This window comes from Hemicordylus capensis, chromosome 14 (assembly GCF_027244095.1).
Source record: "Hemicordylus capensis ecotype Gifberg chromosome 14, rHemCap1.1.pri, whole genome shotgun sequence".
In the NCBI taxonomy this organism is placed as follows: Eukaryota; Metazoa; Chordata; class Lepidosauria; order Squamata; family Cordylidae; genus Hemicordylus; species Hemicordylus capensis.
This window is the reverse complement of record NC_069670.1, coordinates 5,275,152-5,297,284: the sequence shown is the minus strand read 5'-3', so window position 1 is coordinate 5,297,284 and position 22,133 is coordinate 5,275,152. Positions and strand designations below refer to the sequence as shown.

Below are 22,133 nucleotides of genomic sequence, written 5' to 3'. Positions count from 1 at the left end.
GACTTAAGAGTCCTTTGCAATCACTTCTGCTTTTCAGCAACCCGGATTTTCCCTTGTTCAGCCTCAGGTCTTGTTCTTCTTCACAGTTCTGAGGTTCAGCCCAGATGGGTCTTCTTGCTGTTAAGTGTTTTCAGCTCTCCGGAGAGTGACTGCTCTCTGCCAGTGATTTATTGGCTCTTTTTAGCCCCAGTTCTGATCCTCTCTCAGACTGTGCCAGCAAGACTTCAGTTCTCCTGCTTGAACTCCTTTCCCAACAATTCATACTTCCAACTGGTTCTTCTACTGAACAAAGACTCTCCTCCAGCTCTCCAACAGGTCTCTTCAATTGAACTCTCCTCTGCTGAAAGCAGCCTCCTATACATACACACAAATACCCCTCCTATATTTTGCAAAATACCCCATCAGCATGACTCAGATTTCCTCTATTTTTCAAACCAAGGCCAATAAAAGCAAACCTCCCTTTCCACCCAAAATCAAACCAGGACATTTCATCACCCTCAAAAATGAAACGACAGAGCAGGAGCTGAAAACCTTTGACCCCACCTCAGTCTCTCTTATTATAGTGAATAGCAAAGTAATTTTCATAGGAGGTCTTACCAAAAGAAAAGGTTTAGAACTCTATTCTCCACAACTTGTAAAGGGGAGTGGGTTGGTGAAGATTCCCCTTTAAAATCAAAGGGAATTCCCTAGAGTAAATGAGGGGGCAAGATGAAAGGTAGTGTTTTCCTTTGAAGTTCAGGTGCTGGTGGCACCAGTGACGGGCGGCAGATTGGAGAAGGTGGTGATGCAAATGGCCTATGAATATACACAGAATTCAAAAAAAATTGGGGAGGGGGAGAAACTCTGTTGCCATTTCTGACGCATCCATCCGCTGCAGCTGCCGCCACCTGAATTTTAAAGGTAAAAACTACCCATTCTCTCTCCCCCACCCCGCATTTACTCTAGAGAATGCACTTTGTTTGCATCAGGGAATCCTCGCCAGATCCCCCTTTACAAGTATACCCATCGTGCTATCCTTCAAGCCGGTACGGTCCAGTTTGATGGCCGGACCGGACCATCCTCGGTTCGGCTGTGCCTGGATCGGGCGAGGTCGCTTCGAATCGGGTTCGAATAATACAACTAAAAAGCAGCCAGATTAAAGATTATAAGGAACAGTAAAAAGGGAGGCGTGTGAGCAATTGCAGGCCTGCCCAGAATCACTGAGGGTCAGATTAAGGCTGATAGGACTTGCTGCCTGTCATCCGCCGACGAATGCTGATAGCAGTCACACAGTACCCGGAGACGCTAAATGTGATGGCAGGCTTAGAGTCAGAGAGTAGCAAGGAGCTGTAGAATTGGCTCGGACGCCCTGGATACTTGCTTAGCAATGGAAGGAGGAGGGAGGCACGAATGTCTCTATAGAACGAGCAACAGAGGAGAACATGCTCAGTAGTTTCGATCTGCCCTAGCTCACAGGGGTGTAGCCACTCTGCAAATGGGGTCCTTCTATAACGGCCATCGAGCACCGCTGAAGGGAGGCCATGACAGCGAGCCAAGGTGAATGCCCTTCTATGCTTTGGAACCTCCAGTTGGGTGAGATACGCTGCCGGAGAAGCAGAATCTAAGCCCATCACCGATATAAAATTTTGGGACACTGCTGAGATCGGTTTGGCACTCACTGTCTATAATGCGCTGCTTGGTGGTTGCTTTTGCCTGATCATAGCCCAAGAGGGAGAAACGTGAAGTCAACAGTTTAGGTTACAATTTTGTACCCCAGGTGGATCTAAAAGTGTCCACTACTATCAAAGAGGATGAGCCGGTTGGGAGAAGGTTAAATTTAAACAAAAGTTAAATGCTGAAAGCCAAATCTTGGTTTCCCAAAATCGTGGCTTCCAGTCTTAAAATAACATTGGTAGTGAATTTAGCAACTTGAAAGAATGCTGTTAAAAATTAGGATTGTACAATAACCTGGGGGGGCGGGGAGTTTGAACTCCATAAGGTTGCTGACCTCGCATTTTGGCTTCAAAAAGGCTAAAGGCGACAGGCATATAATTTCCACCTCTGCTTTAAAAAAAATTAAATTAAAACGGTTTTTACACTTGTTTGCTGCGCAGTCTTGAGTTTTCCACAGAAAGCACATTACAGGGATTGACACATAAATGTATTCAGAGGCAACCAAAAGAAAGCACATGCTGTGAAAAAGTAAAATCCATTAATCCGTTTGCTTGAATTCTGCACATGAATTCATAACAGAGACACAAAACTACGAATTTCGACAGAGGAAAACAAGACAGATCAGAAGCAGAAATCTTACAAGGGTTTACAGATTTGTTTACAGTTCAATGTGTATGATTTCTACCCTGTTTGAATTTGTTCCTGTAAAGTAAGCCGTGCCTTCTTTCTTCTAGTGTGAGTTCTATAGTGTTGAGTAAGAGATCCCCTGTTCCTGAAGCTCTTTCCGCACTCCAAGCATTTATGTGGCTTCTCCCCACTGTGGATTTTAAGGTGTAAAGTAAGTTTTCCACTTGAGCTGAAGCTCTTTCCACACTTCAAGCATTTATGTGGTTTTTCCCCAGTGTGGCTTCTAAGGTGTATATTAAAGTCTCCACACTGCCTGAAGCTCTTTCCACACTCAAAGCACTTATATGGTTTCTCCCCAGTGTGGGTTCTATGGTGTTTATTAAGATCTCCACTTGTGCTGAAGCTCTTTCCACATTCAAAGCATTTATAGGGTTTCTCTCCAGTGTGGGTTCTAAGGTGTACAATAAGATGTCCTCTCTCACTGTAGCTCTTTCCACACTCCAAGCATTTATGTGGTTTCTCCCCAGTGTGGATTTTGCGGTGTTTATCAAGGTTTCCTTTCATGCTGAAGCTCTTTCCACACTCCAAGCATGTATGCGGTTTCTCGCCAGTGTGGGTTCTGTGATGTACAGTAAGAGCTCCACTCGTGCTGAAGCTCCTTCCGCACTCACAACATTGATGTGGTTTCTCTCCAGTGTGGATTCTATGGTGTATAGTAAGATCTCCACTCTGGCTGAAGCTCTTTCCACACTCCAAGCATTTATGTGGTTTCTCCCCAGTGTGGGTTCTATAGTGTATAGTAAGTTGTCCACTCTGGCTGAAGCTCTTTCCACACTCCAAGCATTTATGTGGTTTCTCCCCAGTATGGATTCTATGGTGTAAGGTAAGAAATACACTTGTCCTGAAGCTCTTTCCACACTCAAAGCATTTATGTGGTTTCTCCCCTGTGTGGGTTCTGCTATGCGAAGTAAGATTTCCACTCTGGCTGAAGCTCTTTCCGCATTCCAAGCATTTATGTGGTTTCTCCCCAGTGTGGGTTCTATGGTGTTCAAGAAGATGTCCTCTCTGGCTGTAGCTCTTTCCACACTCCAAGCATTTATGCGGTCGCTCCCCAGTGTGGATTTTGTCATGTAAAGTAAGATTTCCTCTTTTGCTGAAGTTCTTTCCACACTCCAAGCATGTATATGGTTTCTTCCCTGTGTGGGTTCTACGGTGTGAAGTTAGCTTTCCACTCGTGCTGAAGCTCTTTCCACATTTCAAACATTTATACAATTTCTCACCTGCTTGCATTTCCCACTGATGTTTAAATTCTGGTTCAGTAGTTTTGGTAAGCGGAGTGCACCTTCTCCTTTCTCTTACGTTCTCCACTATTTTTCTGACTCTATGCTGACAAGCAGGTTATCCATTTTTCCTAAATTGTGCTCCAGATTTTAGTCTGTGCTCCCTTTCCCACATCAGGCATCACCTATAATTTCTCTCCTGAACTCCCACTCACTCTTCCTCTCCAAACTCTCACCTGCAGCAAGGAAGAGAGAAAACTGGTCAGAGCTGAGGATAGAAAAGGAGCCTTCTGGGGATCATGAGAGAAGAAATCACGGTTATTTCCATATCCAATGGCTATGTGATTACGCTAAACGCTCAAATTAATGAAAGAATGAAACATATATTGCAAAGAGAATTGGCTTTAGACCCTCTTAGACAATGACCTGGGACATTTACACATAGCTCTACCACGAGTTTACTAGGAGGCTTTTCTGCAAACTCTAATTTGTCCCCCAAAACCGATACAAATAGTGGATTCTTTTACCCTGGATTTAAATTGGGTCACACTGTAATGCACAGTGAAAATCCCAAATTGTGTGTGAACTGCCCCCCGATAGCTTGCAGGGACTTCAGGGTAAATCTGGCCAATATATGGACGCACCCCTTCCATTCCGGAGGAGATGCAAATTAAAGGGCTTTCAAAGCTCCATGTGAAAAACTTCCTGGAGCTGGAGTAGGATATCAGGGAGGCATCAAAGAGAGACAGAGTTGTAAAAATGGGTGTCTTTAAGACTGGGGAAATTCACATTCAGGACATGACAAAGAGGCCAGATTTCTAGATACACTGAGAGCCTGAACTTCAGAAGAGTTGATGACTGAACCAGCGAAAGTGAAGACAACCCTGTTCTCCACCCCGAGTGGCACTCAGGGTCTGTTGTGAGATGTCAAAGTCATGGACCCAACAGGGAGTAGAGACCAGAATGTGATCTGGTCCATCCTAGATGTGAGCGGAGACTCATCTAGGAAGTCCAATATGGACAGTTTGGGCTTCAGAAGAGGAAACAGCTCAAGAATGAGCAGGTTGGGGAAAAGAAAGCCGGAAGGGACAGGAAGGCTGATGGAGGGGGGTGAAATAGCTCCAGAATGCATTTTAAAACCACGTTAATAGAAGAACATGCTTCTCATATGCTTTTCCACAGTGGCCTGGTCTGTAGCTGTTAGCAGGGGAAGCTTTTTTTAAATGATCCTTTTGACCTGCATCAGTCAAGCTGTCACTGTTCTTTTTCTGTGTGAACTGCTTTGAGAGATTTTTCATTGAAAAGCAGGATATAATTATAAAGAGCCAGTTCACAGCAGCTGGACCTATAGCCATTCGAAGGGGTCACTGCTGCTGGGCTGATTTCCAAGCTCCTGTCATTGAAAGTGAATTACTGCAGATACAGTTTGCATGCAGGAGAGAAGCCAACGTCAAGAAAGTTAAACACCTCAGGAAGGAACTTAATAGGGAATTTCAGAAAGCTGTTAGAAGAGACAATGAACAGTACTACAGTGATATCTGCAAAGACCTTGAGGATGGAAATAGACATATGTTTTGGGCAGTATAGAACTATGTTAAATAAATAAATACGTTAAATAAAAACAGAACAAAGGAGAAAAAGGGAAAGTTTTCCAAGAGATCTCGGAACTCAGAAGGAGGTTCCAACCTCGAATTGGTATGTTAAGGGATGCCAAAGGACAGATAGTAACTGATTCAGAGAAGATCAAATGAAGATGGAAGAGGTATACTGAAAATCTGTACAGCAGGGACATCAGCATCCAAGATACTCTAGAAGATATTCCCTACTTGCCAGAACCTCTATTACGGGAAGATGTCCTATTTAAAAAAATAAAATAAAAATCTTGTCCTATCTTGGAGATGCTGCCAGGGAGGGAACTTGGAACCTGACCCACAGAATCAGGCTAAGCTCTAACACACAATTAAAAACCTGAACGGGGTAGGAAGGGCTCCCCGACAGCTTCACTTTGAGGTAAACCTGGAGGATATCTGCCCTTCTGTGGGGAAGCAAAGTAAAATCACCGCCCGGGAACCCTCCAGGCTAAACATACCCCACACATCTTTCTTCCACTCAAAAGGAGCCATGCAAAATTGTGCTAGTGATAACGCACTCTTCTGCACACACACCCCTTCTTAAATCTTTGCTTCCCTGAGCTCTGAAGCAAAGCCAAATAGCAAAAGGGAGAAAGTGTGTGGGGGGGGGCACAGCAAATCGGAGGAGAAAGCAAAGCAGGGTTAATCGGATATTAATTGCAACCAGACTCGCAGGCAGCGGAGAGCCCTGGAGACCCTCTGGGGTGGGGAGGAAGGAGAGCTCTGGCCAGCCCCCCCTCCCCACCCCTTTCCCCTAAAGGGACGGGGCCACTCTGGGAAGAGCAGAAGCTTCCAAGTTCCCTCCCTGGCAGCATCTCCAAGATAAGGCGGAGAGAGATTCCTGCCTACCACCTTGCAGAAGCTGCTGCCAGTCTGTGTGGACAATACTGAGCTAGATGGACCAAGGGTCTGACTCAGTAGATGGCAGCTTCCGATGTCCCTAAGGAGGACTTTCTGCTCCGGAGTCACTCGCAGGTAGCTGAGAGAGACCATCTGGGGTGGGAAGGGAAAGCTCTGGCCAGACACCCCCGCCTCTCGGGGCCCCTCCCAAGCCTTCTGCTGGGGCTTTTCCCACTGCAGAGGAGAGAGAGACGGCAGCGGGGCTGGGAGGGGGAGGGAGACCCCCCCCACACACACACACACTGCGCCCCTTACCCAGAATGCTGTGCGGCTGCCTCTTGCTGCGGATGCTCACCTGCCTCTTTATTAGCCGAGGAGTCCAGCCAGCCGCCACGAGTCCGATGAGCCTGTGTGCGTGCACAAACACCCGCCACGTCGTCCTCTTGCGCCTCGCTTCAGACTCAGAGCAGCCACGCAAGGAACTCCGGGGAAACCCGAGTCTTTGTTCCCAGACACGCTTCTGCAGCTCACGCAGCCGCCCCCCCCCGTGCCTGCTCCCCCTCCGCCCCCCTCTCCCCTCGTCGCTCCCCTCCCCTCCTCTCAGCTCCACCTCCCCATGCCCAGGATTGGACACAGCATCCCAGCGCCTCTCTCTCATTGGCTGAGCCCTCAAGGCCGCGCCGCCCCTCCGGGACCCCCAAGGGGCACAGCCTGGCCTCCTCTCTGGGGGGGGGGAGAGCTTCCACTTAGGGGGTTTGGGGGACTCTTAGGCTCAGGGGGGGCACAAGTGGGGGGGGGGCTGCAGGCTGGCGACCTCCCAGCCCTGCAAGCAGACAAGGGAGGAGCAGAGGCGGAGGGCGTGGGGGGGGGGGAGAGGGTGGCAGGCCGGGTGGGAGGGATGCACGATCCCTTTCTCCCTGCTTTCACTCCTCATGTGGTCCAGAGCACCATGTGGGTGCGATTCGGGATCCAGACACGGAGGAAACTGCCATAGACGAAGGGATGGTCCATCTCGCTCAGCCTTGTCTCGTTTGGGCAAAAATCGACCTGTTTTAATCTTCCTGTTGGTTTTGGACTACAAATCCCAGCATCCCCGGCCCCATGAGCCAAGAGCCAGGGATGATGGGAGTTGTAGGCCAGCCTCCGTGGGTCTGGGTGAAAGCCAGAACACGCCAGGAAAGGCCAGACGCAGGGACCCCTTAAAAATCAAACTGGATCCCCAAACCAGAGGGATGTGTTAGAAAGAATGGAGAGCAATATTTATATTATTATTATTATTATTTTATAATATTGTAGCACTGAAACATCTCTAGTATCATGCTTTTATTAGCCCCTTCACAACCACACTGGTGGAATGACGGGAGAGAGCCCGGATTGGGGCCCCAACACTCAAGGCGCTTCCCACAAACAGTGGGCTGTGCTGCAGACCCTGGTGAACAAGATGGCAGCATGGACATATTCCCAATGTTACACTTTTATTAAGCCCCTTAGTGCCAAAGGAGGACCAGAATGGCTCAACGCTCTGAAAAAGCCCAGGACAGCCCCCAAAATTTCATACTAGATCCCGGGAACACCTCTTGCTCGCTAGGCAAGTTACTTCCCCGCTGCGCCTAGAGAGCAAGAAGTTGCTGGTTTGGATCTCTGCTGCTGCTCCGCTCCCGTTTCCCAGACTATGGGAAACACCTCTATCTGGCAGCAGCGATAGAGGAAGATGCTGAAAGGCATCATCTCGGACTGCGTGGGAGGAGGCCATGGTCAACCCCTCCTGTATTCTACCAAGGACAACCCCAGGGCTCTGTGGGCACCAGGAGACGACACCGACTTGACAGTACAACTTTTAAGTAACTTCTACCAGCGGGGAAATCCTATTGACCTAGAGGCTATAGAGGAAATTTGAGGTCCATTACACTGTTCATGGTTACATCTTTTACAGTGCAGATCTTTTCTCTCCACCCCAGAAATAACAGCACAACTAACAAGGTTTGAAGTACTGGTTTTGGAAGCCGCAGACACCCTCAAAAGTGTGGTTTCTAAATTATATGATTTGATTATCAACCACACATTTAACCCACTGCCTAGCCTTAAAATGTCTTGGGGAAATGACTTCTACCAGGAAATCAAAGAGCAGGAGTGGTTGAACATGAAAATGGAAGCCAGTTCCTTCCTCTTCAGACCCAATTCAGGAGAACTCTCTCAAGGTTTTCCATAGATGGGACCTGTGTTCAATAAAAACATCACGCATCCAAAAAGACTTGCCTCTGCTTTCCTGGAGTGGTTGCAGGATGAAGGGAGGCCTCTCAATTACCTTTTAATCTCTGGTGTACCTGTCCTAGCGTTTCATTCTTTGGGTCAGAGGTTTTCACGGAGATGTGTAGAATTACGAACCAGATCATTGGATGGTGCCCCAAGCTGGCATGAGTAAACATCTTCTCGGGGGTCAATACAGATGTGTCATCCCAAAAATCAATTGTGTTGATGGTAACTACAGCCAGGTGAATTATAGCCAACCATTGGAAAAACCAAACCTTGTTGATGGACATCTGGTTCAAGAACCTATGGAATATTGCGATCTCAGAAAAGTTCACCCATATGATTCGATCCTATGGAAACCAGAATATAAATAATTTTTATATAGTGTGCTCAGATTTTATTCTTCACACTAATAGGGAAACTTATGGTTGTTTTCCTACCCACAGACAATCTTAGAGTGTGGATGGACTGAAGAGTTGAGATTTGTCTTATTATGTTTTGCTGTTGGTGTCTGGATCTTTATTGTTTAGCGTGGTAATTCTGTTTTAATAAATTTACTTTTAATTTTTAAAAAAATCATAAGGCTGCCATGCAGCACAACAGAATGCCAGCCCAGTAACGTAATTTAAGTCGTACAAGCACACAAAGGCAAAATGCATCCAAAAGGGGAGGCAGAAGTGTAAGCCCACTGGAAACAATGGACTTGCTCTCATGTGATGCAGTTTTTACAAATGGCATGGACGCAATCATATGAGGCAGACGTTGGTTTGCACTGTGTGTCTGCCACCATCTTTTCTCACGGCCCACAAACAGGCTTTGCAAAATTGTTTATTTTTTTAAAAAAAAGTTCTAAAATGTTTTGTTTGGTACTGTGTTTTTTATTTTGTATTGTGATTTGTTTGTTTTGTGTTCTGCGTTTTGACTGGAAGCTTTTATTGTTGTGCTGTTGTGAGCCACCCCGAGAACAAGTCAAAATTGGTTGAGGCTGCCTAACCGTATCTTGGAAGAAAAGGCGTGCTTGTCAGTTGCTTTGAGGAATGAACGACAGACTGAATGAGACATCGTCTTGTGGAGAGAAAGGCTTTCATGGCCTCCTCTCAGTCAGGCCGTGAAATCTGCCTATCGGGGAAAGGCTTGGCTTTCTCAAACTTCTCAGATCTCCTTGAGAAACAATGGAGGTGGATCAGGGGCCGGGGAGCCTCCTACCAAGGAGCAGTCTACCTTGAGCCAGGAAAGAGCTCCGGTGAGTAGCACCTCTCAGAGCCTCCCTTGGCCCCGAAGGCATCTCCCAGGAGAGACGTTTCTGCAGCTGGGCTGGACCCAAAGACCTTTCCACCCCACTGTGCCCAAAGAATACTCCGAGCAGTGTATCTTTCTCTTCTTTTAAAACAAACACAAAACCTTTATTTTTCACAATCAACTTATTTCAATTGTATTCTATCCCACATCATTATTTCCCCTCCCCTCCCCCTCCCCTCTCCCAATCAAAAAAGATCTATGTTAAAAATACAAAGCTACATAAAGAAACAGATATATTGCAGCCCAGCTCTCCCGATCCAAGCCATCTCCCCCTCCTCCACCACGGTCCATCCGGCTTTTGCATTTGGCCCTACAGCCTCGTCAGCTGCCGCCTCAGCCCCTTGACTGTCTGCTGGCCCTGCTTGATGCTGGCAAGGTCTGCCTGGCCTGAAAAGAGAGGAAAGAGACCGTGAGAAGGGAGGGGCCTCTCTGCCCCCAGGCCAGGCCCTGCGCTGACCTCCTGGCCCCTCCCAGACTCTGCCCGGACTCCCCCTCCCCTGGCCTGAAAGACCCACCATGGCTTGGCCCCACCCTCTCCCTCCGCATCGGACCCCCTTGCGCTCCCCCAGTTCCTCTGCCTTCTGCCTCCGGAGGGCCTCCTGCTCTCGCGCAAAGGAGGGAAGGGGCGGCAGGGAGGTATCCTGCCGCCCCAATTACTCGTCACATTATGGCGCCAGAGCGGGAAAGCGGTGGGAGGGGTAAGTAAACCCTCCTGCCGCTCTTAAAGCGACCCCCCCACCCCAGTGCCGGACCGCAGTGTGGCGGTTCCGTGCACACCCCTACCGCAAAGCAGTGCCTGCTACCCCTAACCCCTTCAGACACTCCAGAGGGATACTATGGTCAATAGTATCGAAAGCTGCCAAGAGGTCCAAAAGGATCAACAGTCAATCCCTCAGTCAATTCCCAATTGGAGGTCATCCATCAGGCCGACCAAGGCCGTCTCCACCCCATAGCCCACCCGAAAGCCGGCCTGAAACAGGTCTAGATAATCAGTTTCATCCAAGACTGCCTGGAGTTGAGAGGCCACCACCCTCTCAATTACCTTGCCCAACCACGGAAGGTTGGAGATAGGCCTATAGTTGCTCAACTCTGAGGAATCCAAGGCGGGCTTCTTCAGAAGTGGTCTAATAATTGCCTCCTTTAGGTAAGGAGGCATCCTGCCCTCCCGAAGAGAAGCATTTATGATCTCTACTAGGCCTTCTACAACAACCTCCCTGCCAGATAGTATTAGCCATGTTGGGCAAGGGTCAAGAGAACAGGTGGTGGTAGGCCTCATTGCTCCAAGCAGCTTGTCCACATCCTCACGACTCACAAACTGAAACTGACCCAGCTTAAGCACATAAGAGGAGTCACTGGACACCTATGAATTGGACACTGCAGTAATTGTGGGGTCTAAATCCAAGTCGGCCTGAATACCTGAGATTTTATCCACAAAGAAATCATTAAAACATGTCACAGCAGGTAATAGATGGTTCCAAATTCTGACTCAAGAGAGGAGAGGCACTCCCTAGCCCTCTCACTACCCTGCACAACACCACCGGACACGAACTTGTGGACACAATACGGGCTGAAAAGAATCGCTTCTTTTCCGCACGTATTTCCAGAGCATAGATCTTCAAATGTGCTCTATGTTGTAATCTGCTGGATCCAAGTCAAGTCTTCCTCCACTTGCACTTCAGTGGTCTACCTCGCTGCTTCAGCCCCCGTAGTTCTTCCGTATACCAAGGGGCCAATTTTGAAGCGGGTCAGAGAGGACGCTTAGGTGAGATCATGTCTACTGCTCTGGTGAGCTTGCTGTTTAAGTTGTCCACAAGGGCATCGACAGGATCACCCGCAGAGCCAACACTAAATCCCTCCAAGGCTTCTTGAAACCCTATTGGATCCAATGACCTTCTCAGATGGACCATTCTAAAGGGTCCCTCGCCCCTTCGAAGGTGGGAAGTGACTGTGAGTCCAACCTTAACCAGATGGTGGTCCGTCCATGACAATGGGGAAATCACCGGAGTCCCCACCCACAGAATACCACCCCGATCAGAGTGAAAGACCAGATCAAGCGTGTGACCTGCAATGTGCGTTGGCCCCGAGAGCCTTTGGGATAGGCCCACAGTTGTCATGGCCGCTATGAACTCCTGAGCCGCCCCATACAAATTGGTCCCAAAGCGGACCTTGAAGTCCCCAAGCACCACAAGCCTGGGAGACTCCAACGCCAAACCCAAGACCAAGTCTGTCAGCTCAGTTAGGGACGCCATTGGGCAGCGGAGCGATTGGTACACCAAGAGAAGTCCCAGTCTATCCCTCATCCCCAAACATACGTACACACATGAAATTTGGTCAGACACCAGGGAAAGCTGATCCTTAGAGACCCCAGCCACTCCACCTCCCCGCCCACGTCCCTGCACCTGCTCCGCAAGAGAGTACCCTGGAGGGAGAAGCTGGGACCAGACGGGGCCACCAGCCTGCCCCAAGCAAGCCTCTGTAATACATACCAGATCTGGCCCTTCATCCAGAATCAAATCATGGATGGTTTCCGACTTGTTCTGGACAGACCGTTATTACATTACAGAGGAGCAAGGTGAGAGTCTGTGGGAGGTTGGCACGACTCCCCAAGGTCAAAGAGCTGGCAGGGCAGCCGGAAGGTGAAATAGCTAATAGATGTCGGACTTCCCTTCTCCTGGAACGACACACTGAACTGCCAGCTCTATTCCCCACCACCACCACCGGAAGAGCCACTCCACAGTCAGTGGACACACCCCCTGTCTCCCCATCCCCAGACAAACCAAGACACATCTGGAACACCCAGGATCCAAATACAACAGAAGCCAAAGAAGATCACCAGGCCCTCACCCTCCTTGCCCCCGGAAGTGGCTCCCCCAAAGGGGCAAGCCCCTTGGGTGGCGACCCTTTGGTGGCGACCCTGCCGCCACAGGGCAGCAGCCCTTATATAAGCCCAGAAAGATGGCTTATCTGAGCAGCTGAGCCCCAGCAACTGCTGATTCACCCCTCTGGCCCCGATGCCGCACAGCCTCACCTGCAGGGCAGCCACAGCCCCACACACTAGGGGGCACACAGGCTGGCAAGCTGACAACAGCAGACAGCAACCACACAGGCTCTCACCAGTGGGCAGTCACTGTTATTGGGAAGCAGATGTTAAAGCTTCCTCCTTTAGGCTTCTGGCAACTGAGGCTAATCAGTTCCACTCTACTTGAAGCTTTTCCACACTCCAAGCATTGATGTGGATTGTCCCCAGTGTGGGTTCGGTGGTGTAAAAGAAGAACTCCAATCCTGCAGAAGCTCTTTCCATACTCAACGCATTTATGTGGTTTCTACCCAGTGTGGGTTCTAAGATGCCTAGTAAGATGTCCTCTCTGGCTGAAGCTCTTTCCACACTCCAAGCATTTATGTGGTTTCTTCCCAGTGTGGGTCCTGTGGTGTACAGTAAGTTCTCCACTCGTGATGAAGCTCTTTCCGCACTCAAAGCATTTATATGGTTTCTTCCCAGTGTGGATACTAAGATGCCTAGTTAGATGTCCACTTGTGCTGAAGCTCTTTCCACACTCCAAGCATTTATGTGGTTTCTTCCCAGTGTGGGTCCTGTGGTGTACAGTAAGTTCTCCACTCGTGATGAAGCTCTTTCCACACTCGAAGCATTTATATGGTTTCTCCCCAGTGTGGATCCTAAGATGCCTAGTTAGATGTCCACTTGTGCTGAAGCTCTTTCCACACTCCAAGCATTTATGTGGTTTCTCCCTAGTGTGGGTTCTGTGGTGACTAGTAAGATGTCCTCTCCGGCTGAAGCTCTTTCCACACTCCAAGCATTTATGTGGTTTCTCTCCAGTGTGGGTTCTGTGATGTTTAAGAAGATTTCCGCTCAAGCTGAAGATCTTTCCACACTCCAAGCATTTATGTGGTTTCTCTCCAGTGTGGGTTCTGTGATGTTTAATAAGATCTCTGCTCGAGTTGAAGCTCTTTCCACACTCCAGGCATTTATGTGGTTTCTCCCCAGTGTGGGTTTTGTGGTGTGAAGTAAGATGCCCACTTGTGCTGAAGCTCTTTCCACACTCGAAGCATTTATATGGCTTCTCCCCAGTATGGGTTCTGTGGTGACTAGTAAGATGTCCTCTCTGGCTGAAGCTCTTTCCACACTCCAAGCATTTATGTGGTTTCTTCCCAGTGTGGGTCCTGTGGTGTACAGTAAGTTCTCCACTCGTGATGAAGCTCTTTCCACACTCGAAGCATTTATATGGTTTCTCCCCAGTGTGGGTTCTAAGATGCCTAGTTAGATGTCCTCTATGGCTGAAGCTCTTTCCACACTCCAAGCATTTATGTGGTTTCTCTCCAGTGTGGGTTCTGTGATGTTGAATAAGATCTCCGCTTGAGCTGAAGCTCTTTCCACACTCCAAGCATTTATATGGTTTCTCCCCAGTGTGGGTTCTGTGATGTATAATAAGATTTCCTCTCCGGCTGAAGCACTTCCCACAGTCCAAACATTTATAAAATTTCTCCCCTGCTTGCATTTCTTACTCAGGTTCAAAGCTTGTTCCAGAAGTGAATCTTTTCCTACATGGAGGGCACAGACTCCTTTCTCTTGCTTTCTGTGTTATTTTTTAGACTTCGATTCTGACGTTTTGTTCCAGTTCTTAGTCTGTGCTCCCTTTTTTCCCCCATCAGGCACCATCCATATATCCTCTGAAGAGTTCCCCCTCCTTGTTCCTCTCCCAACTGTCACCTGCTGGAAGGAGGAGAGAAAACTGGTCAGTGCCTTGGATAGAAAAGGAGACTTAAGGAGATAGGAAGCTGCCATATCCTGAGTCAGCCCACTGATAAATGTGGCTCAGTATTGCCTTCACAGACTGGCAGCAGCTTCTCCAAGGTTCTGCAGGCAGGAGTCTCTCTCAGCCCTATCTGGGGATGCTGCCAGAGAGGGAAGTTGGAACCTTCTGCATGCAAGCAGGCAGGTGCTTTTCCCAGAGCAGCCCCATCCCCTCTGGCGAATATCTTACAGTGCTGCCAAGGAGATCAGATGGCGGTGAGGTCACATCCCTCTCACAGTATTCTCTGCTGGTTTTTTAATTTTTTTTGTTAGTTTATTGCAATTAGGACTGCTCAATTTTAGTAATCTCAAGTATTTTGTCTCCAGCTCGCTTTCTGCTATCTGGCTGTTAAATAAACAATAATAACTAACTATAAAAAATAATAACTATGAAATCAGTTGATATTAAGAGTTTATCTACGGATGAGGATGGGTCCAAAAACCCACCACGTACATCACCCCAAGCCCCAGGGAGCAAAGCTGGTAAGCCGTTTCGTTTGGATGCATTTTTAAGGAAGAAAGACCATAAGAACACAAGAACAGCCCTGCTGGATCAGGCCCAAGGCCCATCTAGTCCAGCATCCTGTTTTGCACAGTGGCCCACCTTGAGAGAGTCACGGATGCATTCCCCATTATTAATATCTTTGTGGCATTGGAGCAACAGCCAGCTGTCTCCAACGAAGAATGAAAACTGCCAGAATTTTCATTAGAGAATTTCTAGGCACCTCCGGAGCTGCCCAGGACCCAAGAGAAGACTCTGGATTCAGCTACCTTGGAAATCCTCTCCAAACAAAGCCTGTTAATCGCAGAAACCCGTTTAAATCCTTAGGGGAAAGTACACCAGCCAACTATCTGCAGAATCGGACATATCCAACCCACAGAAGAGCCCTGACGCTAGCCCAGCTAGATGTGTTGCCCTCTGTGGTATTAGAGGGAAGATTTAGAAGGGTTGCTTTTTTGGAGAGATTGTGCCCTTGTGGGAATGGCAACGTTGAAACAGTCGGTCATGAGCTTTTGTCTTGCTCATTTGATCGTGATCTGCATCTTGGACTTACTGCCCCTCTTGTTCAAGATACAAGATACAAAATACAAGATACAAAATTCTCAGGGACGGTTCTTTTTCTGTGTTCGACCTGATATCATGGCAGTGACCGTAAGTGGAGTACTTTCATCCGTCCCCCACTTCTCGTTAATGGCTGTCTTGAGCATAGTCCCAAACTGAAAGATATATGAGCTAGGTGAGAGTGGAGTGAACTGAGAAAGTGGAAGTCAAGGGGGGGTGGGGAGGGGAAAAAAGAGACTGGAGAAGTATTAGAAATCATCTAAAAGTGCTTTACCTCTCTCATGGCTGGAAGGTCAGAGTGGAAAAGGACTGACAAATTTGGAGATATGCCAAGATGGAGAGACGAAGACAGTCTGTTTATCTTTGTTGGAACAGAAGTGAACCTTGAAGTGAACTTCTTAAACAGACTTCAGTTGGAATCAAAGGTTAGTGAAGATCTAAGGATTAATTAATTCTAAGAAAAATAAATTTACACGCTCTTTGAGGAAGCTACTGGTCTTTTCCGGGATTACAAATATCAAGGAATGTTGCAGAGTAATTAACCCTCGTTGTCTTACTTTTGCCTCAAGAGGGAGCTAAAAAAAAACATTTGGAATATAACAGATCTAGTTTGGATGGAACTTTCTTCTTCTTCTTTGGAGAATAATTTTGGATTCATCTGAATTATTTGGGCTATCTGGGATTACGAAAGTACCAAATCGCCAAACATATTTAGATGATAAATGGTCAAGTTTTGAACAACTGAATCAAATGACTAGATTAATTTGGGAAGGCTGAAGATTTCAAGTAGGAGAGGAGAGCTGGTCTTGTGGTCACCAGCATGACTTGTCCCCTTAGCTCAGCAGGGTCCACCCTGGTTGCATATGAATGGGAGACTTGATGTGTGAGCACTGGAAGAGATTCCCCTCAGGGAATGGAGCCGCTCTGGGAAGAGCAGAAGGTTCCAAGTTCCCTCCCTGGCAGCATCTCCAAGACAGGGCTGAGAGAGATTCCTGCCTGCAACCTTGGAGAAGCCGCTGCCAGTCTGGGTAGACAATACTGAGCTAGATAGACCAATGGTCTGACTCAGTATATGGCAGCTTCCTATGTTCCTATATTCCTAGATCTTAGAAGGCTGGTAGATTCTGAGGTTGTCAGAGAATAATGTTTTTATTATTGCTATACCTGTAGTTATCTGATGCTTGAGAAAAAGGCATTATTTCAGGGAGATGAAGAGGTGTGGAAGTCCTGAGATTAGGATACCGAGGTTCAGACACTTTGGGGTGTTCCCCCCTATAATTTTTTTACTGGTAATTAAACAATTGCTTCACACAGATGAATAGAATCCTAGACTGTGAGAGCTGGAAGGGACCTTGGAGGCCTTCTAGTCCATCCCCTGCCCAGGGCTACAGCATCACAGGCAGATGCCTGTCCAGCCTCTTCTTGGACCTTGCGGGGCAGGGAAGCCCACCACTGCCCAAGGCAGGCTGTTCTGCTGCCCAACTCTTCTCCCAGTTAGCACCTTCTTTCAAATTCCAGCCTAAATCTGCTTCCTTCCCTTTACAAACGCTTGGTGCTAATCTTGCCCTCAGGAGGAAGAGAGGACAAGTTCCCTCCCTCTTCTACGAGACCCCACTTCAGAGCGTAGAAGGTGGCCACTCTGATGAACCAGAGTGTCGCCATGATGAACTCAGGAACAGGCAGTAGCTAGGTTAACTTGCTGACACACCCGGAAGAAACAAGGAGATAGAAATAGAAACCATGGAAGAATGCAACTCAAGGCCTGTGTAAGAAATTGAATCAACATTCCTTGTGACTCTCTGTCTGTGTAAACATGAATCGGATAGGCCGTTGACTCTTGCTTTGATAACATAGGTATCCGATGGGTATAAAGGATGAACTTAGCTATGAATCGGAGTTCCCAGACTTGAGCATGAGCTAGCTGGCAACCATTGCTGCTGCAGAGCAAGAAAGCCTCTGGGAAAGTCCTATGTCTGGTTATTGGATCTTGTGGACCCAGGGGCAGTGGCGTACTGGCCAGGGTGTCAGCTTGCCCGATGGCAAGTGGGCCCTGTGGACCCCTGATGAAGTGGGCCCCCTTAGACAACATGTTAAAAATGTTAATGACCTTTTCGGCATGGCATTAGACAATATGTTTAAAATGTTAATGACCTTTTCGGCATGTGCTTCAAGGTTTTATCTGTGAGCAACTACTTTCAGTTGTGCCAAGTTATGATGGTACAGGACAGGGACTGTTTGATCTATCGACTAAAACATTACAGCATCTTAAAATTGATCCCCCCCAAATGTTGATCTGATAGTACAGATGGAGCTGCAAGCTACCATGGCCAGTATAATGGTTTACAAAGTAAAATGTGGCTGATCAACACGTTCCTATATGGTGCTATGCCCACGTGTTGAATTTGGTGATAACTGAAAGCACAAAATGTCACGTGCCTGCAGTTTCTTTTTTCAATTTGCTCCACAATTGAGCAACTTTTGGGGAAACATCATACAAGAGAATGGCTGTATGGTTAGAAGTTGTTGGAAAACATCTAGGACAAGCAAAAATGAAACGATTAAAGCTAGTTGGTGAGACAAGATGGTCAGGAAAATCCAATGCAGCAACAACTATATCTGGACGTTTTGATGATGCCGCTGTCAGTACTTTTGTAAATCTATTGACGTTCTTATCAATGATACAAGATTCAGACAAGTTTGATGCAAAAACAAAACAAGAAGCAAATGTTTTCCTTCAAAGTCTTCTAAAGTATGAAACAATATTGACAGCATTTACTTACTTGTATATATTTGAAACTACAGCCCCGTTATCAAGTTATTTGCAGACAAGTGGTTTAGAGATGTTTACTGCATGGAGTTTAGTCGATTCAGCTACACCAAAGTTGAAGGAACAGACAAGAACATTTGATAACGTCCACAGCAAGGCACTAGAATTTGTAAACAAATGTAATGACAACATTTCACAGTTGAATATGGATGAAAATCAAACATTGGAAATTGGCTCTTTGGAAACAGCATTGCCAGTTAAGAGGCAGAGGAAGAAGAAAAGAATGGCAGATGAGCTTACAGATGATAAAGGAAATGCCTCAGATTCTCTAGCTGATTTTTGAGTAAATGTGTTTAACCTAATCACGGACCGCATTGTCCAGTCACTAGATTCACGCTTTGTACAACACAAAAAGTTGTATAAAGATTTCTCCTGCTTGGACCCAGCAAAGTTTAAAACGATTGCAGAGAAGGGCCTTGAAGATGAAGCATTGGAAGATATTATTAAGGTCTCTCCACAAATCAGCAAAGATCAAGTAATATTGGAATGGTTTTCTTTTGCTTCGAACTTTGATGTATTAAAGCTATTGCTTAGTGATGGTGAGAATATGGATTCCAGTTGCAACAAGCGTAAAATCTGTAGCACTTGGCCATCGTGTGTACTAAAAATTCTGGCATCCAACAGACTTCATGACAAGGCATATGATAACCTTTATGAACTTTATAAAGTCATCTGCACACTATCAGTTACTCAAGTCCAATGTGAGAGGCCATTTTCAAAGCTAAAGATCATAAAGACAAGGTTAAGAAATTCACTGTCTGAGGAGAACTTGGAATCGTACATGTTGCTATCCATTGAAAAGGAATTGTTAGATGAATTGGACGCAGAAGCCATTATTGTCAGATTCGCACAATCATCTAGTGAACTCAAACGATTGCTCTTAATATAGTGGACTGCCTGAAATATGCTTTTGAACTACCTGTTAATGTGTGAAATGTTCAGAACAAGCAAACTATTTAAAAATATCCACCATGTATTCGATCTTTTAAAAAATAATAATAATAATAATTCAATTAGAACAATCTGTACTGTATACTGCCAGTAATATGTTCAATATATGTACACTGTAATTACTAAAAAATATACATTTATTTCACAAAAAATTTAATGGTACCTTTCCCCAGCCAGTTGTGTATTTTTGAAAATTTCATTTATTTCTTATAAAAATGAAATGATAGCCTTATAGTTGTGGGTGGGCCCCCTTTCTCTCCTGGCAACCAGGATTTTGAGACCTAGTCCGCCACTGCCCAGGGGCGAACCAAATTTACATCAACCCCACTCCACCCCTCCTTCTCCAGGAGCTCTCCCAGACAGCTGACTTTACTGTGACTTGGAATTTGCCGCCAAACAGGGATGCAAAAAATGGATTTTTTTAAAAAACTCCCGACATACATTGGGCTAAGCCCCAACGCGCAGTGCAAAACCCTGACCGTGTGGGGTCTCCTCCCCAATAGCTTGAGATCAATCTGGAGGATCTGTGAAGCGCGCACCTGCCCTTGTGATGGGGGGGGGGGAGCCAAGTAAAATCTCCCCCTTGGAAGGCTCCAGGCTAAACGTACCCCCCCCCCCCCACACACACGTCTTTCTCCCACTGAAAAGGAGCCATGCAAAATTGCGCTTGTGATCAGGCACCATTCTGCAACCCCCCCCCCCACAACCCCCTTCTTAAATCTTTGCTTTCCGGAGCTGGAGCGAAGCCAAACAGGAGAAATGGAGAAAGTGGGCGGGGGGGGAGCAAATCGGAGGAGAAAGCAAAGGTGTGGTTGGGGGGGGGGGGCACACGCAGGTCGCCGGGAGCCCTGGAGACCATCTGGGGTGGGGGGAAGGGAGAGAGCTCCGGCCAGCCCCTTCCTGCCCCCCACTCACTGCAAGATGCGCTCCTCACAACTGGGAGGGAGGGAGGGAGGGAGGAAGACCCCCCCCCCGACCCGACCCAGAATGCTGTGCGGCTGCCTCTGGCTCGCTGCTCACCTGCCTCCTCCTTCGCCAAGGACTCGTCCAGCAGCTGCAGCCACGAGCCACCAGTCCCGGCTCTCGGTCTCTGGGCGCCTGATCCGCCCCTGCGGAAAATCCGGCACCCCGGCAACCTTTCCTGCAGCAGCAGCAGCAGCGCTGGCCTCTTGCACCGCCCTTCAGGCTCCGAGCAGCCACCGGAGAGAGGATTGGGGCAACTCCGGCTCTGGGCTCGCAGACACGCTCCTGCTCGGCCCCCGCCCTCTTCTTCACTCCTCCCCTCCACTTCCTCTCCCTCCTCTCAGCTCCACCTCGCCATGCGCAGGATTGGACCCTCTGGCCTTCCTCCTCCTCCTCCTCCTCCTGAATCTGCTCCGGCCATCCTGCCGGCGGCTCTGAGCAGCCTCCAACTGGTCCCCCCCACCCCGCCGCTTCCTCTCCCAGCTCCTCTCTCTCTCATTGGCTGAGCCCCCAAGGCTGCGCCCCCTCCAGAAGCCCCCAGGACAAAGCCTGGCCTCCTCCTTGGGGGGAGATCTTCCATTTAGGGCGGGGTGGTATTATTATCCTAATGGGGGGGGCAGAAGTGGGGCTGCTGCAGGCGGGTGAGCTCCGAGCCCTGCAAGCAGACAAGGATGGAGCAAGGACAGAGGGGGTGGGGAGAGAGGGGGGGGTTGCTTTCACTCCTCATGTGGTCCAGAGCACCATGTGGGTGCAATCTGGAAGACAGGCACAGAGGAAACTGCTTTAGACTAAGCGGCGGTCCATCTAGCTCAGCATTGTCTATTCCAGGGCAGAAATAGACCTATTTAGTCCCATTTCACCCACTGCCTAGCCTTAAAATGTCTTGGGGAAATGACTTCTGCCAGCAAATCAAAGAGCAGGAGTGGTTGAACATGAAAATGGAAGCCAGTTCCATTGGGTCCTCTTCAGACCCAATTCAGGAGAACTCTCTCAAGGTTTTCCATAGATGGTTCCTGCCCCCAGTAAAAACATCACATATCCAAAAAGACTTGCCTCTGCTTTCCTGGAGTGGTTGCGGGGATGAAGGGGACTTCTTTAAATCTCTGGTGTACCTGTCCTAGGGTCTCATTCCTTGGGACAGAGGTTTTCACGGAGATGTGTAGAATTACGAACCAGATCATTGGATGGTGCCCCCAGCTGGCATTAGTAAACAACTTCTCGGGGGTCAATGTGTCATCCCAAAAATTAATTGTGTTGATGGTAACTGCAGCCAGGTGAATTATAGCCAACCATTGGAAAAAGCAAACCTTGTTGATGGCCATCTGGTACAAGAACCGATGGCATATCGCGATCTCAGAAAAGCTCACCCATATGATTTGGTCCTATGCAAAGGGGAATATAAATCATTCTTTTTATATAGTGTGCTCAGATTTCATTCTTCACACTAATTGGGGAAATTATGGTTGTTTTCCTATGAGGCAGACGTTGGTTTGCACAGTGTGTCCGCCATCGTCTTTGCTCATGGCCCACAAACAGGCTTTGTACAATTGATATTATTGTTTTTAAGTTCTAAAATGTTTTGTTTGGTACTGTGTTTTCTATTTTGTATTGTGATTTGTTTGTTTTGTGTTCTGTGTTTTGACTGGAAGCTTTTATTGTTGTGCTGTTGCGAGCCACTCCAATAACAAGGCAAAGCTGGTTGAGGCTGCCTAACTGTATCTGGGGAGAAAAGGAGTGCTTGTCCTTGCTTTGAGGAATGAATGACAGACTGAATGAGACATCGTCTTGTGGAGAGAAAGGCTTTCATGGCCTCCTCTCAGTCAGGCCGTGAAATCTGCCTATCGGGGAAAGGCTTGGCTTTCTCAAACTTCTCAGATCTCCTTGAGAAACAATGGGGGCGGACCAGCAGCCGTGGAGCCTCCTACCAAGGAGCAGTCTA

At 47.7% G+C, this 22,133-nt stretch overlaps 2 protein-coding genes across 8 annotated transcripts; both read right to left on the bottom strand.

Moving 5' to 3' along the window:
- Positions 1 to 2,127: 2,127 nt before the first annotated feature.
- LOC128337192 (zinc finger protein 135-like) lies at positions 2,128 to 6,570 on the bottom strand. 2 transcript variants are annotated; one of them, XM_053277918.1, is made up of 2 exons: positions 6,347 to 6,570; positions 2,128 to 3,796 (listed from the first exon to the last, which is right to left on the bottom strand). In XM_053277918.1, exon 2 carries the CDS (start codon positions 3,568 to 3,570, stop codon positions 2,335 to 2,337), a length of 1,236 nt encoding a protein of 411 aa, XP_053133893.1. In that variant the 5' UTR covers positions 3,571 to 3,796; positions 6,347 to 6,570; the 3' UTR covers positions 2,128 to 2,334. The 2 variants fall into 2 exon arrangements, with proteins under 2 accessions (XP_053133893.1, XP_053133891.1); XM_053277916.1 differs by having other exon boundaries at positions 6,387 to 6,570.
- A 3,194-nt stretch (positions 6,571 to 9,764) lies between these two features.
- Positions 9,765 to 20,579, bottom strand: LOC128337193 (zinc finger protein 546-like). 6 transcript variants are annotated; one of them, XM_053277919.1, is made up of 3 exons: positions 20,252 to 20,579; positions 12,609 to 14,309; positions 9,765 to 9,967 (listed from the first exon to the last, which is right to left on the bottom strand). In XM_053277919.1, the coding sequence occupies exon 2, from the start codon at positions 14,092 to 14,094 to the stop codon at positions 12,904 to 12,906; it is 1,191 nt and encodes a 396-aa protein (XP_053133894.1). In that variant the 5' UTR covers positions 14,095 to 14,309; positions 20,252 to 20,579; the 3' UTR covers positions 9,765 to 9,967; positions 12,609 to 12,903. The 6 variants fall into 6 exon arrangements, with proteins under 6 accessions (XP_053133894.1, XP_053133899.1, XP_053133895.1 ...); XM_053277924.1 differs by having other exon boundaries at positions 12,695 to 14,309; XM_053277920.1 differs by having other exon boundaries at positions 12,609 to 14,306.
- Positions 20,580 to 22,133: the final 1,554 nt, after the last annotated feature.

Coding starts and splice junctions, on each gene's coding strand:
- LOC128337192 (XM_053277918.1), bottom strand. CDS start 3,570: ATGCAAGCAGGTGAGAAATTGTATAAATGTTTGAAATGTGGAAAGAGC.
- LOC128337193 (XM_053277919.1), bottom strand. CDS start 14,094: ATGCAAGCAGGGGAGAAATTTTATAAATGTTTGGACTGTGGGAAGTGC.